The sequence below is a fragment of the Oryx dammah genome, unplaced genomic scaffold, assembly GCF_014754425.2.
Source record: "Oryx dammah isolate SB20612 unplaced genomic scaffold, SCBI_Odam_1.1 HiC_scaffold_2, whole genome shotgun sequence".
Lineage (NCBI taxonomy): Eukaryota > Metazoa > Chordata > Mammalia > Artiodactyla > Bovidae > Oryx > Oryx dammah.
Genome location: NW_024070186.1, coordinates 61,643,625 through 61,662,162, shown reverse-complemented (window position 1 = coordinate 61,662,162; position 18,538 = coordinate 61,643,625). Strand labels below are relative to the sequence as shown.

Here is an 18,538-nt window from a genome sequence, read left to right as displayed (position 1 = left end):
ATGGGACTCTGAGCTCCCAATGCAGGGTGTCTGGGTTCAATCCCTGGTCAGGGAACTAGATCCCACATGCTGCAACTAAGAGTCTGAATGCTGCAATTAAAGATCCCTCATGCCACAATTAAGACCTGGCACATTCAGATAAATAAATAAATCAATAAAATATATATGTGTGTGTTAGCCACTCAGTTGTATCTGACTCTTTGTGATCCCATGAACAGGGTTCCTCTGTCCATAGAATTCTATAGGCAAGAATAATAGAGTGGGTTGCCATTCTCTTCTCCAGGGATCTTCCTGACCCAGAGATCAAACCTTGGTCTCTTGTATTGCAGGCAGATTCTTATCTGAGCCACCAGGAAAGAACATATATTTAAATAAATAAATAAATATATATGGAGGAGCCTGGTAGGCTGCAGTCCATGGGGTCGCTAAGAGTCAGATAGGACTGAGCGTCTTCACTTTCACTTTTCACTTTCATGCACTGGAGAAGGAAATGGCAACCCATTTCAGTGTTCTTGCCTGGAGAACCCCAGGGACGGGGGCACCTGGTGGGCTGCCATCTATGGGGTCGCACAGACTGAAGCGACTCAGCAGCAGCAGCATATATATATACACACACTATATATATAGTTTTAAAAAAGGAAAAGAAAAATTAACAAGATCAACTGATTTTTACTATATGAGTTCAAGTCCAATGACCTTTGATGTGAACTTAAGTCCATTTTTTTTTAAAGTTGCACGAAACAGTGGGACTGTTGAGAGTGTATAGTAAAGATTTGTATCAAGGAAGGGAAATAGGCTTGATATAAATTTAAAGAGGCCAGATTAGCAAGGCCATTTCACCCTTCCTGTTGAGCCATTTCCTATGTCCCCTAAGTACATTACCCAGAGCTACTTTTCAGCACTCTGGCTCAATTTCTAAAGAATCTCATTTTCTCCAAAGTCTCTTCTAGAGTTAATTACTTGCCTTCTTACTACCCTGGGTATAGCCAAGAAATAGGTAGAATGTACCTGTTGTTCTCCAGTTCCATCTGAGATGGAGGCTGACATTCTATTCAACTCTGAGGAATGTTAATTGCTGATACTAGCATGACAGGTGCAATGAGTAGAAAAATGATCAATGAAAATTCACAGAACAATGGCAGAGCTCATCTGGAGATCATGAGAAAGCTCCTCAAGAGTTGTAACTTTAATTACTAACAATTGGTCTGGAATTCAATTTGACTCTTGAAGCAGATTTTTAAAACAGAGCACAACGTTCTAAATTTCTACAATGGTGCCCTGTCCACAGAAGGAAGAAAAAGGCAATATGTATAATCCTGTTTTTCACGTTACTATGGAGTCGTTCACTAACCCCAACTGCTTCTCATGGATTGCTTCTCCTCTCGTTCCTCCCATTCCAGATCTTTACTGGTAAAGAGCCCTATCTATTTTGAATTCTGAGTCACTTCCTTTTCCCTTAGTTTTATGCTTTAAAAATCTTAACTGTTTCTTTAGAATACTTTACAGAGTGGCACCAACTTCCATATTAGTTCCCTGACTTCTTATCCTCCCCTTTGGCTTTTTCTTTCACTACCCCCTAGCTGTCAAGGGGAGGGGAGGTACTTGCTTATTACTTGAATAGAGTATCAGATATTGTTTATTTGTTTAGAATACTTCTCATATTTGCATAAGTTTCCCAACTCAGTGATCCCCAAATACTACATAATACTATCCATTAAACTCCAAAATAGTCCTAGAATATCTTTGGCAATTGTATTTATTCTTACTATATCTGAACTGAGGCACAGAGAAGAAAAAGAATTCCTGATAAAATGGCAATTGAATAAGGAGGTATAAATGGAAAGACTATACAAACAAATCCTTTGAAAAGAGACCCTGATTCAAACCCCAGTTCATTAAAACTCTAATGGAAGGAGGGGAAAAGTTTTCAGATTAAGAAAAAATTCTATTTTTGAGCATACAACTGAAGAATTTAAGCCAATCATTCTTTTATTTGTCTGCATTTACAAGAATTTTTTTCCTTTTGTCCATTTTATGCTGCTAAGTTGCTTCGGTCATGTCCGACTCTGTGCGACTCCAGGGATGGCAGCCCACCAGGCTCCCCCGTCTGTGGGATTCTCCAGGCAAGAATACTGGAGTGGATTGCCATTTCCTTCTCCAATGCATGAAAGTGAAAAGTGAAAGTGAAGTTGTTCAGTCGTGTCCATTTTATGACCAAACTTAATCCTGAGAATTTTCTCTTTTAAGAGCATGGTGGTGGTTTAGTTGCTAAGTCGTGTCCAAGTCTTTGGGACTCCATGGACTGCAGCCCTCCAGGCCCCTCTGTCCAAGAGATTTCCCAAGCAAGAAAACTGGAGCGGGCGAGTAGCCATTTTCTTCTCCATGGGATCTTCCCGACCAAGGGATTGAGCCAGCGTCTCCTGCACTGCAGGCATATTCTTTACCACTGAACCACCAGAGATTCCATTTAAAAGCACTTCTCTATAAATCCCCTCTTCTTACAAGTGCCCCTCTTCCCAAAATTCTCCTCCCTCAAAGTTGTTCTCAAGGCCTGGTCCCAGAATCACGAACATCAGTATCCCCAGGAACTTGTTATAAACACAAATTCTCAGGACTCACCTCACCTATCTCAGACCTAAACCAGAAACCCTGGGGGTGGTACCAGCAAATCTGTGTTTTAACAAGCCCCAGGTGATTATAATCTATGCTAAAGTTACTGGTAACTGTCATCATCTGACCCTGGATGTAATACCCTAGGTTCAGGTATGCTGGAGGGGGATCACGAGCCAAATACCAAGCTGTTTTCTGGGCACCTACATGATTCAAAGTATGAGGCAAGATCTATGAAGGAAACAAAGAGGGAAGCAGTAGTTCTAGCCGAATTGTTCTACCAAGTCAAGTGGCACCAGAGCTAAACTCAGCTTCTGCAAGCAGCAAGCTGTAAAACGGTTATTTTCTCCTTTCACTTTTTCAGCTTCATCCACCCTGTACAATCTTACCTATTTTGATCAACTTTTAGTTTTAGTAGTTTATAATAGGTGAGTTGTTGTGTTTACATCTAAATGAAGGTAAAATAAATCCAGTCTCTGCTGAAAGGAATAAACTCAAATTTGTTTGATGACCCTGCGGAGATGATGGCACCCCACTCCAGTACTCTTGCCTGGAAAAGCCCATGGACGGAGGAGCCTGGTGGGCTACAGTCCATGGGGTCACTAAGAGTCGGACACGACCGAGCGACTTCACTTTCACTTTTCACTTTCCTGCATTGGAGAAGGAAATGGCAACCCACTCCAGTGTTCTTGCCTGGAGAATCCCAGGGACGGGGGAGCCTGGCGGGCTGCCATCTATGGGGTTGCACAGTCAGACACGACTGAAGCGACTTAGCAGCAGCATGTACTACTTACAAGAGTTTTTAACAACTGAAGACCAATTTTAACTAATGGGTTCAACAAAGACAACCACCACGAGGAGTTTACTTATTCAGTATATAATTACAAGATAAAAGATTTTTAAGCACTTTGCAAACACGCTTAAAGAAAATGAACCTGATGAACTGACAGGTACACAGCACGTGCGATGTGATGAATTTGGGAAGCACCCCCTGAGAATCCCAACTACCCTGAGGGCTAGGTCAACCAGAAAGTCTCCATCTCCACTGCGTATTAAATTTCCTATGAAGCTTTTCAAAACTAATGCCAAGGCCTTGCCCCCAACAATACGACAATTCCCCTTGGCTCAGACAACCTGACAATTCCCTATAATTAGCCTGGAGGCCAGCTTGTATATTTTTAAAATCTTCAGGTAATTCTGATATGCAAAAGTTACAAAGCACCAATGTTAATACAAGGAGTTTTTAAATTCTGAGAGGTTAGAGATGTTCTTTGTTGTTATTTAGTCGCTAAACTGCGTCCAACTCTTTTGCGACCCCATGGACTGCAGCCTGCGGCCCACCATGATCCTCTGTCCCTGGGATCTCCCAGGCAAGAATACTGGAGTGGATTGCCATTTCCAGCCCCAGGGGATTTTCCTGACCAAGGAATCAAACCTGAGTCTCCTGCATTGGCAGGTGGATTCTTTACATAAAGAAGCCTAGAGGCGTTCTTTACCTTAAGCATAACACGCAAGAACTAAGTCACTCAAACTGTGAATGCTTAAAACAATGTGAAGGTCCTTAGTGCCACTGAACTGTACAGTTAAAATATGGTTGAAATAATATGTTTTATGTTATGGATTTTTACCACTATTAAAAAAAATTTTTTAAGTACTCACTATAAAAAGCGAATGCTTGACCCATAAAATAAGAAATGTCTTGACTATTGAGACTAAATTAACCAAATTGATCTCTGGTGTTGATTTGTAACTTATAGGATAATAAGCAACACTTTTGCTACATTTTAACATTTTATGACTATTTCAGCTTACTCAGGCAAGTGAAGTATAAAGGTTTGATTATAACACCTGCAAAGATCACTCTTCCTCAACTGGAGGAGACCAGCTAGGCTCTAGCCATGCCTAAGTACCTGTCTGCACTGCTTGTATCCTCACAGCAGGTGCAGAGAACTGACATGGCTGGACCTAGCATGAGATGCCCTGAACTGATGATAAAGGACCCAATCCAGCCCCAGACAGCTGTCAAAGACATGCAACTTCAAGCCAAGAATAGGCAGAGTTTAATTTGACATCTACATGAAGTAAGTGTATGTGTGAGTATGTAAATCCGCTTTCCTGAGAACTGCATAACACAACAGGTAAAATTCATCTGGTTGGACTTCTAGCAGAGAATAACATTCAACCAAAAACACACTAATAATGCTTGTGCTTATCTTTTCAAGTTTCCATTCCTTTCCCAAAGAGTTTTCTTCCCTCGATGTTTTGCCTCCTCTTACCAGTTTAGAGCAGAAATTATAACTTGTTAGTAATTGAAAACTTTTAAAATTAAGTGAAAATGTGGACATACCTTCAGCCAGAAAGATACCACAAAACGTGTCAATTCTGGTTCTATTACACTGCAATATATGAAGTGTCCATAAAGACGTTACATTTAAATTATGGAATGCTTCCATTTTAACTCAGATGCAAAAAGATTTGAAGAGTTTTCAACAATCAACTTTTCTCTCCAAACTGCTAAAGGGTTGAGGGGAGGGGGGTTTATATTCAGCCACATAAGAAATGTGGGTATATTCAAAGAACCCCAAACCAGTAGTCATAAAGGAAAGTCGCTGATGTGGGCATTTTGGAAGTCACTTTTCTCCATATTTAAATGGATGGATCCAGAAAGAAGTATTAAAAAACACTTCCCTTTCACCCAACTGTCTTCACATCCTGAAAAATAGTTTGCAAAATACTTTTCAAGTCACCAAAACTCTCTTCTGAGAAGAAATACTACCAGGAAAAAAGCAATTATTTAAAAAAATTTTTTTTTCTTTTTTTGTTAATCCTAATGTTTGCCCAACTATGACATAGTACAAAATGTTTAGTCACTATTGTTTACACTGTAAGACAAACATTTTCCTGAAGGACTAGATTCCGCCTATCTTAGGGAAACATACAACTTCTATTCCATAGCTCACTCCCTTTCTTCAGTGCTTCCCTGGCCAGCAAGTCATGACTATCTCCTATAGAATCCAAATTTCTGTTCCCACCTCCACACCCACCAGCACTGCACCCGCTCGAGCTGCTTTGGCCTCCTGCCTGCCCCTCACCATCTCACCACCTCGCTCTCTCCTTCAATCCCTCTGCTGATGGAGGAAGAGAAAAATCCCCGTAACAACTCCACTTACTTCAGTAATCAAACTCATTTACAATTTAAAGTGTACTCTATCTATTATTCCTGGGTCCGACATGGGGTTTATTGAGAGCTTGCTGCTACAGATAATGGCAATAATTTTTAACTGCATGAAAACATAAAATACTAATGAATAATCTAAATTACTTGCTAATAATATAGAAGATAAAGTTGGCCCATCTTTCAGTATTAAATAGCCTTAACAATACTTTCCAGGGTGTTTCCAGCCTACTCCGCACAAAAGAAAAACATTATCAAAAGAATGAATATAATGATCATTCCCTCATGTCTTTTACAAATAAGGAAGCTAACCCATATATTGGACTTCAGATTTACTGTGTGCTTTTGGAAACAAACTTATACCTGCATTCATTATCTTAACTTGAGGAATGGAGAATAAAAAAATAACCAAACTTAACTACTTAAGTACAATAACAAAAACAAAAAATTACCTCTGTGAATTAACTAAGAGACTTTTCCCATCATTTTGACATGATTTTTCAGCAGTATATTAGGAAATGACTTTCCTTTTGTTCTGGATACCTAGGAGGTGCTGGCCAGGCACTGGGATACAAAGATTATTAAGATTTGACCCTTAAACTTTAAGAATCCTTTACAGTCTTCTTTACATGAAATTTTCCATTTCAAATTATAAGTGTAAAAACAAAGGTAAAAAATACAGAAAGAATAAAGCAAGAACTAAAGACTACAAGCTGTGAAATAAAATGTGGCAGACAATCAAGGAAATGAGAATTAACTTCTTAGGAATCATCTGGCACACAATAATCCATGACTTCTGAACTCCAAGCAGTGGCGCCCTCAGAAATGACATTTTAGTCATTGCTGAGCAAGCCTGCAAGACAAAAGGGCACAGAAGCCAAACTCCCATTACTTAATTTTTAAACATATTATTATGAAACATTATTATTTTGAAGCATTACAACTAAAGTGTGAAGACATCTGAAAACTCCTAACCAATGCCTCAAGTTCAGAAAAGCTTTTCTGAAATGCTTTAAACTGACAAGTAACAAAAATAAAGGGTGGTTCAATGTTTAGCTGTAAAGGATACTGGGAGCCTAATAATGGTTCCTTTTTTACTGGACCCTTGCCTTGCTTTAGAAACTCTAAGTGCTTTCTACCCAATATGTCATTTAATCTCCACAGCAATTCTTTAAGACTGATATTATTATTCCAATTCTACAGATTAGGTGTAGGTAAAGAGAAGTAACTGCTTTTATGATATACATCTAACAAGCAGAGGACTTCTAAGCCAGGCAATCTAACCCCAAAACCCATAATAATCTGACCAATGTGCTTTACTGCCCCTTCAGTACAGCCTAAGAGCAAAATACATGAAATAAAGATTAAAGAAGTCTGGAATTTCATTGAAATGTGAATGACAAGACCTAAAGGAGGGAAGGCTTACCCACAGGAACTGCTTCATAGGCCTGTCTGAATAGGGCTGCTCAGATACAGTGGGAGAGTTAACTGTTTCTTATTCAGAAAAAGAAACAGCTGAAGCTTCAACTACAAAACTTACTTTACATGTAGGAAAAGGTGGAACCACTGTTTTATCCACAATCCTTTATCTGAACAATATATATACATTTCCATAAACCTTCATCTGAAATGTTGCCATCACCATCAACCCCATGAAAGCAAGCCTATTGCTAAGTTGGCAATAAAACAGAGACCAGAACTTAAGACAGATTTCCATCACCCAGATAATCAACCCAATGGCCACAACTGATCATGACATCAATTTAGGACAAAAATCATCACCAAAGCTGTATACATTACTAGACAGTGATGGTGATGATGCCGGTATTTACAATGGATTATATCTCACAACCTTATTGCATAGGAATTCCCACTACCTCCATTTTAAGAGAGGAAATTGGGGTTAAGAGTTTAACCATTATCTAGCAAACAATCAGGGATTCACACTACAGAGCCTTTACTCTCAGAACATAATTTTTATAGCTTCTAGCAATTAAATCACTCACGCTTTACTTGGAGAAAAAGACCAAAGAGAGTCTGAGAATATAATTTTGGGTAAAGTTTTTGTCCTAATTATGAATGTGTGGTGGTGGAGGTGGCTTAATCATTCACTCATGTCTGACTCTTTGCAACGCTATGGACTGTAACCCTCCAGACTCCTCTGTCCATGACATTTTCCAGGCAAAAATGCCCCATGGAGGAGGGCATGGCTACCCACTCCAATATTTTTGTCTCCTGCATTGGCTGATGGATTCTTTATCACTGAACCAAAGAGTAAGCCCCATGCATATGTACGAATAGCTAAAGACAATCAAGATAACTGGGCAAGGCAGAAAGCAGCAGACACAGTGGGTACATCTCGAGAGGGACTTCACACCTCCTGGGATGCAGCACAGTCTGGCACTCATGTAACCATTCTCATGACATTTCTTGGTCCCAGAATGATGACAGCTGCACTTAGCATCCCAGACTCTCCTCCTACCCCCTCCAAAAACTGGGCTCTCCCGCTCTAGGCACATCAGTATTTACTGGTTCTTATCACTCTGCTGGTAATCTTCCAGTTACTCAGCAGCAAGCTATTGTCTGAAAGGGGACCTATCAGGTCAGCATGCAGAACTCCTGTTTGCACAAACAACTATGTATGCCATGTGTGTGAGAGACAAGGCAAATCATCATACCCAAAATAAGGCTTCCAAGCATTTGAGAGATCAGGTATATATTTACAATGCTAAAACTGATTTTTCATCAACCTTTCATCAATACTACACACACACAGGTAAAAGACCAATTTGTCCCAAAGCTTAAGTTATAAAATGAGCTGGCAAGTTGGTGGAGTAATTCAGATTTTCCTAGAAACTCAAAGAATCTCTCAACCCAGAGCCTCACTGGACGGCTATGTATTAATAACTCTCACCAAATATAGCTTTGGATCAGTCAAAAAGATGGGCAGTACAGAAGGGCTAGCCTGGGCTAAAGATTTGGTATTTTTAATTCTACGAGATTTTTCAAGTGAGACCTTAACTGTTCACAGTAAGATTTCAGGTTAGTGATCTCTCACAAATCCCCAGATACAAAACAAATTGACTTTAAAAGTGGTTTCCTGTGCTCTGAAAAAAAGCTCTCAAAATACAAAAATTGTAACAGGAAAAAAAAACCTTTTCCCCATATAATGCACACTTTCCATAAATAATTAAATACAATCAAATAAAAATCAAATACATATTCAATGTAATGAAAGCTTGCAAAGATTCTCAAAGATTTAAAGGCGGTCATATGCAGGAATTTCACTTTCAAACCACCCAAATAGTTTTGATGAAAAACTTGTTTGCAAATTTAAGCCAGGACAAGGAAGGGTGCAATCAATCTCAGAAGACCAACTTCATTTACAGCAGGTCCCCTTCCTTGGTTTTAAGCCAGTAAAGCAGGAATACCTCATTTTCAGGCAGTCTGCTTTAAAGGCACAGACCATATAGATTTGCTTATGAAATGATAGTCTACCTCAGCTTGTAAGCCCTCCCAGTGACATCACTCATGTCATTTCTCAATTAACAAAGCAGGAGACAATGAGAGCTCCCTAGGACGTGTCTTAAAATTCTTAGAATGTCAGGTTGGTGTTTTAATGTGCCAAACAAGTCTAATAAATGCACTTAAAGTACCAAGTGAGAAAAAAAAAAAAAGTAACTTGAAGGTCCCTGTGGCAGTCTGGATTCCGAATATGGCGGGGTGAGGGGGTGGGAGGGAGAAAAACAAGGAGATTCAGAAATGCGGAAAGGCTCTCAATGGTGTCATTCACAGAGCCTGTGAGCAGAGCGTGCTGTTCATCAATGATACGGTTCCCACACTCGGTGGGGCGGGCGGAGTCAGACACAGAGCTGAAAAGGCCATAGGGAGAGCAAAGCAGGAGGGGGGAAAGCTTCCACTCTAATAGCGTCCAAACTACAGCCATCTCAGAGAAGGGTTTTCCTGGAGCTTCCCTCCTGCCATTTCAAGATCTCTACCCACTTAACACAGATTGGCTGAGTAATAATAATCTTCACAAAGATGTCTGGATTATCCTGGACAAAGAACACTAGCAATTATTTAAATATTATTCTTCATTAGAATAATGGTGATCCCAAGCATTTCACTTTTATCTTGTTTTTGCTGTTATCACCATAACATTCATCTGTTTTCTGCGGGCTCACAAATTTTGAAATATAACAGTCTTGAAACACAAAAATTGCAGCATTAGTACAGGTCAATATGAAAGTTCTTCAGACTTACAATTTTTTTTTAAAGGAAACTGATTGGCTTTAATTAAAATGTGATTTGGAAGTTCTTCTACAGAGATTTTCAAAGCCACTACAATCACATAACTAAACACCTTTAAGTTCCCAGCACAACAGTAAAAGTTAAAAGAAATATCATCCCATCTGATATAATGCCAGAGCTAGTTAAGGGTCTAAAGTCAGGAATTATTGCCAGGCTGTGGGGCTGGGGTGGGTTAGGGTGGAGGATACACTGTTTCCTGTCACAGTAAATTCACAGTCCAATTCACCGGCTAAGGAAAGGTTTACACGCAGGGCTACCTCTACCTGCTCCTCCAGGAGCACAGAGGAAGGTCAGAATGGACTGAAATGGGGGGTGGGAGGTGGGGTGGAAAGGGCCCTCCTGAAGGAGACAGACCTAAAGCTTAAAGGAAGTGTGGTATTTGTTTTGGCTGAACAGTTTCACCGGGAGCAGAGAAATGGCCCAGAAAAAAAAGATGGCATGTGTGGACAGGAAGGAAGGCTGCACTGCCAGCACCTCAGCCCAGACAAGGATATGAAAATAATGGGAGAGACCTGTGGCTGCCCTCTATTAATGTCTGAATTAAGCAAAGGAAAGAATTCATATTGATTGCTAAGACTCTTTTTTCCCCCAACAATTAGCTCTTTATACACTTCCATCTGGCCTAGGAAAGAAAAATCTTTTGTCTAGGATGCCATAGGTATAGTGCTGCCTCCCAGTGAGAATGAACTATGACCTTCTGTGGCCCCTTCAAGACCCATGATTCATGTTTCATGGAAAATACTGAGAAATATTCCATTAGAAATGAATCTGCTTTCACAGCATATTGTATGTTTCCTGTGTTTTTCTTCCTTCATTATCACCAAGGACATTCCCATGAAAACAAAAACAAAAGTCTCATTTTTTTCCCCAGAGTAACAATATTCTTTACTTTGATTTGCTCTGAATTTCCAGAATGCCTTTTCATGGCATCACAATAAGCTTCCGGGGATTTTCTAGCGATGTCATAAATGTCCAATAGAGAAAATCATTACGCTAACAAACGTAACTACAAGCAAAGGGGGTTGACGTCATATGGTGTAATTTCAAAGTTTCCAGAGAGACCTGCAACCAGCTCCTCGCCCTACTCCGAAGTCACAAGTCCCCACACCCCCCACCACCAGCTCTCCTTAACCTGCTGGCTAGTGTTGAAATAGCAAAGCTACAAAACTGATAGTTTCAACCATGGCATAAGCAATGAGTATGACTTGAATTTCCAGGAAGGCCACTACCACCAACCGTCACTCCACCCCTGCCAAAAAAAACCACCTCTCCATCTGCTGGCTGGTGTTGAAAGAGCATAACTAGAGCTTCATTCTCTTAACTTTAATCTTTGGTAAAATGCAACTACTTCTTTCAGAAGTTTCCATTACAGTATGACTCAATTTCTGATCCTTTCCTAACCAGTCCTCTATCATTGTACCTCTCTCCTTCCAGCACCTCAAGCGGAAGCCCCACCTAGATGTTCAGCCCACCTCAACAACGGCACCCCACTCCAGTACTCTTGCCTGGAAAATCCCACGGACGGAGGAGCCGGGTAGGCTGCAGTCCATGGGGTCACTAAGAGTCGGGCATGACTGAGCGACTTCCCTTTCACGTTTCACTTTCATGCATTGGAGAAGGAAATGGCAACCCACTCCAGTGTTCTTGCCTGGAGAATCCCAGGGACTGCGGAGCCTGGTAGGCTGCCGTCTATGGGGTCGCACAGAGTCGGACACGACTGAAGTGACTTAGCAGCAGCAGTAAGTACTCATCTAGCATCCTTCCCAGAATCCTGCTACTCCAAGAATCAGAAGCCATCTTGTTTTTGTCATGTGCTCCGGAAAATGGAGTCGATTTCAGTTCATGACTCCCTGATGTAATAAAGCCCCAGAGTGAGGCAATAAAGAGCTCTGGTCCTGGGGCTTTCCTGGTGGCTCAGTGGCAAAGAATCTGCCAATGCAGAAGACATGGGTTTAATCCCTGACCCTGGAAGATCCTACATGCAGCTAAGAAACTAAGCCTATGTGCCACAACTATTGAGCCTGTGCTCTAAACACAGGGAGCCAAACTACTGAGTCCAGGTGCTGCAACTACCAAAAGCTGCGCACCCCTAAAGCCTGTGCTCCAACAGGAGAAGCCACTGCAATGAGACACCCACACACCGCAATTGGAGAAGAGACCCCGCTCACTACAACTAGAGAAAACCCTGCGAAGCCACAAAGACCCAGCACAGCCAAAAATAAATGAAATTATTTGAAAAACAAGAGCCTTGCTCTTTCTCCCTATGTGACTGTAGCTGTGTGTTAACCTCTACAGGTCTCAGCTTCATATGTATCTGTCATACCCATTTAATGAGAGAATACATATGCCTAAAAGTTGAAAAATATATATATTAGCAATGATAAGGATGTTAATCACAACGAATTTATAAATATACTGCCTATTCCCACATTCTATATTGATATGTTCTAGCCATCTGGAGTGAAGCATTCGCTCACTCACACTGGAACGCAAATGAAGGGGTCAGCGAGGATGCCTGGCCTGAGTGACTGCCTATTACACATGAATGGCCAACAATGGGTCTGGACGAGGGTTCCTTCCAGTTCCTGCAGTTGATCCTGTTGTCCCAGTGCCTCCGAAGCCCTAGCAAACCACTTGGGGTTCCAGGTCCTTATCCCTCTCATCCTGTCCTGTGTCATTTCAATTAGCTGGGCCAGCTACCAATATGTCCCAAATAAAGATAACCACAGTATCTGGGTGTTCAGAAGAGAATAAAGACTGAGAAGACTCAGAGGAAGCCAAAGATAAACGGCTCCACAATTCTTCTTTAGTCAACAGCATTTTTTTTTAAGTCCGTGAAAGAGGTGTTAGTATCACTTATCTCCAAGTAGCATCATGAATAAATACAAAGCTCCCATTGTGGACAGAGCAATATACTTGCAAAATATCCTGCAGAGTATACCAGTTACCAACATGCACTCAAAAGAAGTGAGGAAGAGGCTAACTAGATGAATACACACACACACACCCTCTTCAGACACCAAAAGTAAAAGCAGGTGGCATGAAAAAGTGGATTTTATACAAATTGATCCACTCAGCAATTTGCTTCTTATAGATTCTATTACACATACTCAGTTGCAGAGGGACACAGTCTTCCAGCCAGTACACTGAGTTCCAACCTTACTATGACCAGAAGCTGAACTATTCTCTTACTGAACTGGAAACATCAGCTTCATTCTATGTAGGTAAAATAACTTTTCATCTCCTTTTTTCTAGTGTGTTCTTTTTTAAAGATACAGAGTGAATTTTGAGGTTTTATTTGTTGATAATATGTTACAGTAATACAAGTAGGTGGAAGATTCTGTATCTTATATTACTTTAAAATATTTTCTCTCTTCTTTTGTCTGAAGTTCCTTCGTATGGTTTGGTTTTTAAATGGTTTAGAACACCAGCGATCAATTTCAGGGACACAACAATCAGCGAAATGCCATCAGAAAAAATACCGTTCATGAACGGCTAAATCATTTCAGATTAATTGCAGTTGAAATGAGTTTTAATTTTTTTCCTAAATTTTTGTTCTTACAGTTAAAAAAAACAAGTAGTGAAGCTACACAGCAGCATACTCTATTATGCGGGATAGAAAAAAATTAAGTTTTTCCATGTAGTTCACTATGGAAAACTAAAACTAAAGGGCATTTCCATTTATTTTCTTTATATATTGTTGAGCAAGCCCAGGTATTAAAAATAAGACCTTTGGGCAGATTTCAGTCTAACCAACAACCTAGTATTGAGCTCAATTACAGGCCAATTTACCATTTGTCCCATAATCCCAATAACTGCCAAAAAGCTCTCACCAGAGTGCCCTCCAACACAGCAGTATTTACAGACTAACTCCAGATCTGGGCTGATCTTCCTACAGTAGAACTTCATATGGATCAGAGTACCTGTCTCTCTCTCTCTTCCCAAAGTGAATGACAGAGAAGAGACACCAGTATCACACAAACTAGAAATTAACTGAAATGGCCTAGGAGCAGTCCTTAAAGAACTACATTAACTACATTCAAGGAGCCTCGCTATACCAGTATACTTGGAGTTTATTTAGATAAGATTCTGGAGAGCTGATGCAGTAATGGAATAGGACTTTTGGAGATCTTAGGAGGGGGTATCCTGCACACAGGAGAGACCTGAACTACTGAGGGCAGAGGGTCACTGTGGTGGGCAGCCTTGTAAAAGGGCCCCGAGTGATGCCTGCCTGCTAGTATTCACATTCTGTGTAATCACCGTGCTCCAGTGGGTTAGACGGAGTGCTCCCTCTTGCCCTGTAGTTGTTGCTCTGACGAGGCCAGCGGTCATAATGTAAGCACCTCCATGGAGAGGCCACTTAGCGAGGAACAGATGGAAGCTGCCTACCACTAGCCCACAAAAAACCCTAAACCCTGCCAACAATCACTTAGGCGAGCTGGGAAACAGACTGACACTCAGACATGCCTTGTGGTGACTGCAGCACTAGCCCATGGATCTTAGTGTTTCCATAGGCCCAAAGCCACAGGACACAGCTAAGCTGTACCTAAACTCCTGACCCACAGAAACTGCAGACAACCAATGCTGTATAGAGCTACCAAATCTGAGTACCCTGTTACTCAGTAATAAATAACTAAGAGATATTTAATATAGATTTTTACCTCTGAAAGCATCATTTGGGTAGCATCACAGTATGTATTTGAAACTTTCATCTAACTTGAAAAAGTACGTGCTATTCTCCACTGGAATTTTAAGGTCTCCTAAAAATCTCTGGATTTTTCAGGGGACCAAATTCCCTAATACATGAAGACAATGCAAGCTTTCCCAAGTTGATTTAATTCACTTAAAAGTCAATTAATACTCAAGACATTTAACTGTGTCACAGGCCCACTCAGCATTAAGGAGTCCCTAATAAAAGCAAAAAAAAAAATCCAAGATAAATTTTACTTCTAGAAAATCACATGCAGACTCAAAGATAAACTTTACTTCCATAAAATAATAAAGGAAATTTTTTTTTTTTTATTAGAAAGCTAACAAAAAACTTCCTTACCTTGAATGCACTGCAGTGTTCCATCCTCCGCTCTTATTGTGAAAGTCTCACCTGGATTAACTTGAACGAGAATAACCTGCCAAAATAACACATTAATTTCAATTTTAAAAATTTATTTATTTGGCTGTGCTGGATCTTAGTTGTGGCATGCAGGATCTTCAGTTGTGATATGTGGGATCTAGTTCCCTGACCAGGGACAGAATGCAAGTCCCCTGCGTTGGGAATACTGAGTCTGAGCCACTGAACCACCAGGGAAATCCCTAATTTTCAATTTAATACTAGAACATCTGGGGTTTTCTCAACAGTTTCATTATATAAATTTATGTATTAGACAAGAAATACGTAGCACAGAATCTTGTATAAACATAAAACTTAGGAGATGTCTTAGATCTGGTTCAAATTTGATGGGGGAATAAGTACATGCATTTGCATTTAGCTGTGTTTGGGGGAAGAAAAGTATCTATGTATAGGACCTGGAAATATTAATGAACAGTATGAGGAGGACCTATCAAACACACAAATCTTTAAATCTATTACCTAAATGTCTGTTTTAGTCATATAACATAGATATTTTGTTATCAGAAGACAACTTCCAAAAGACTAAATCACGCATGCCATGGCAAAATATGTTCTTTCAAGAATCTCAGAATTTTAGTTCTAATCTCATTCAGTTACTTTAGATAACAAAAGGGGAAAAATAATTAATCTATATCTAAATATAAATGAAAGGACATAATCCAAGTTTTAAAAACTGTTGCTAAAAATCATCAGGTGCAAATTTAACATTATTAAAACAATGACTATGTATTTCTAGAAAATGGAAGGATGTCAATGTCACATTCATATTCTTGGAGCAAGCCTGGTTCCTGCCTCGAAACCATCAAGCACACTGTTTCCTCTGTCTGCAATGCTCTCCCCTGCACTCCATCTCTACCTTCTGCCCACCTTGCTCATTCCTCCACCAGCCACCACCCATTTATCCTTGCCAGATTAAGGGCTGGCATTTGACTCTCGGGACAGGACAGGTCTTATACTACGGGTTCTCAAAAAAACAAAATGAAACTCAGCTTCTTCCTAAAATCTATAATTCCAATTAATTGTTGTTGTTGTTGTTGTAGTTCAGTCGCTAGGTCATGTCTGATTCTGCAACCCTATGGACTGTGGCACACCAGGCTTCCCTGTCATTCCCCATCTGCTGGAGTTTGCTCAAACTCATGTCCACTCAGTCAATGATGCCTCCAACCATCTCATCCTCTGAACCTCTTCTCCTCCCAGCTGCCCTCAATCTTTCCCAGCACCAGGGTCTTTTCCAATGAGTCAGCTCTTTGCATCAGGTGACCAAAGAATTAGAGCTTCAGTATCAGTCCTTCCAATGACTATTCAGGATTGACTTCCTTTAGGATTGACTGGTTTGATCTCCTTGCTGTCCAAGGGACTCTCAAGTCTTTTCCAGCAGGAAAGGCCTCTGAGTTGTCTGAGTTGTCAAAAGCAACAATTCTTTGGAACTCAGCCTTCTTTATGGTCCAACTCTCACATCCATACATGAATACTGGAAAAACCATTGCTTTGACTACATGGAACTTTGTCGACAATGTGATGTCTCTGCTTTTTAACACACTGCCTAGGTTTGTCATAGTTGTTCTTCCAAGAAGCAAGCATCTTTCAATTTCATGACTGCAGTTACCATCCACAGTGACTTTGGAGCCCAAGAAAATAAAATCTGTCACTGTTTCCACTTCTTCCCCAACTATTCGCCATGAAGTGACGGGACTTCAGTGAAGTGAAGTGATGATCTTCGCTTTTTGAATGTTGAGTCTTAAGCCAGCATTTTCACTCTCCTCTTTTACCTTCGTCAGAAGGTTCTTTAGTTCCTCTTTATTTTCTGCCATTAGGATGGTAAAGGAATTATTTTTGTGTCTGTCTTTCTTTATAGAGCCTTAATCTGGGCTCTATTAAGGGCAAGATTTGACACAGAATATGTGCTTGAGAAATATTTTTACTGAATGAATGAAAGTTATAAAACTTATGGAAAACCACTGCAACCATGACTTTGAGAAATTAAGCTTTCATAATATGCAATGTTAAAAGTCAACTTTATTTACTGTGGTGGTGGTGGTTTAGTGGCTTAGTCATGTCCGACTCTTTGCAACTCCATAGACTGTAGCCTGCCAGGCTCCTCTGTCCACGGGGATTCTCCAGGCAAGAATATTGGAGTGGGTTGCCATTTCCTTCTCCAGGGGTTCTTCCTGACCCAGGGATAGAACCCATGTCTTCGCCTTGGAAGGCGGATTCTTTACCACTGAGCCACCTGGGCACCCCATATGGACCATAATTTATGTATTTTAAAAAACTATTTATTAAGATCAAAACCATTTTATCTTTAAAAGCTAAATCTTTAAAGTCTATGTATTTTGCTTATACTAATAATTCCAGGAAACACTGTTGGGATATTAAAACATTTTTAATCTGGAAATACGTTAACTAGAAAAAACAAGACCATTCAAGGCAAAGCAGTACAAGTTTCATCCCTGGTGCTTCTTGTTATCTTGAATTATAATAGTTATTTCAAGGCAATTTATTTTTCCTGTACAGTAACTGTGTCAATAATTTTTCAGTCTTAAGCATTCAAATCCTTACCAATGTAAACACACTGTGCCATTTTAAGAACTCAGAAGGAAATCCTTCCCGATCTCTATGGAGTGATTAAGACATTTTCATTGCTTTCTTGAAACTGAATTTTAAGAGTCATTCCTAACATGAAAATATTTTTGACTTAACTTTATTTCTATGTACACATAGAATATAACTACAGGGGAATAAAAGTCCAAGAAAGAAAATTATCCATGTTTTTTTAAAAATCCTTAAACCAATTCTAACATCACTGTAACAGAGCAGAAGGCATCTGCTTTGTGTTTAAGCCTCTAGAGATAGGCCTATAAGATATGCCTGTCGAATTATTCAGTCAGGAAAAAAAAAAAAAAATCAGTGAACACTAAGACTATGACCCAGATATTCTTTGACAATCTTAAATGCATATACTCTTTTCCACTACACTCATAACTGTCAGACGACGTGCTAGTTCTAAATGCTAGTTCTAAAAGTACAATTCACCAGTATTATGGGAAGTCCCAGGCAAGAACGGGATATCTGAATTGGAGCATGTTCGAGGTTCTATCACATTATCTGATTATCATATTGCATGAAAAGTGTCTGCAGCAGTTTCTCTGCGGTTGCTGACACCAGGCCACATCTCATGGAATGGCTTGGGGGCAGCCAGCCTCCCAAAGCCATTTATGCCTTCCCCTCGCTGCTCCCGGGAGGCCCATTCCTGACCCCTACCTCTTCTCTACTGGGAGAAAGAGGATAGGTAAAGGGCTTGCACATATCCTATT

At 40.2% G+C, this 18,538-nt stretch overlaps 1 protein-coding gene across 2 annotated transcripts in view; it reads right to left on the bottom strand.

Annotated features, from left to right (window-relative positions):
* Positions 1–18,538, bottom strand: part of FNDC3B (fibronectin type III domain containing 3B) — a 356,356-nt gene that overhangs the window by 239,762 nt on the left and 98,056 nt on the right. For both annotated transcript variants that reach the window (XM_040248765.1, XM_040248772.1), the window contains exon 3: positions 15,147–15,222. In XM_040248765.1, the coding sequence (XP_040104699.1) occupies positions 15,147–15,222 (76 nt within the window). The remainder of the gene's footprint in view (positions 1–15,146; positions 15,223–18,538) is intronic.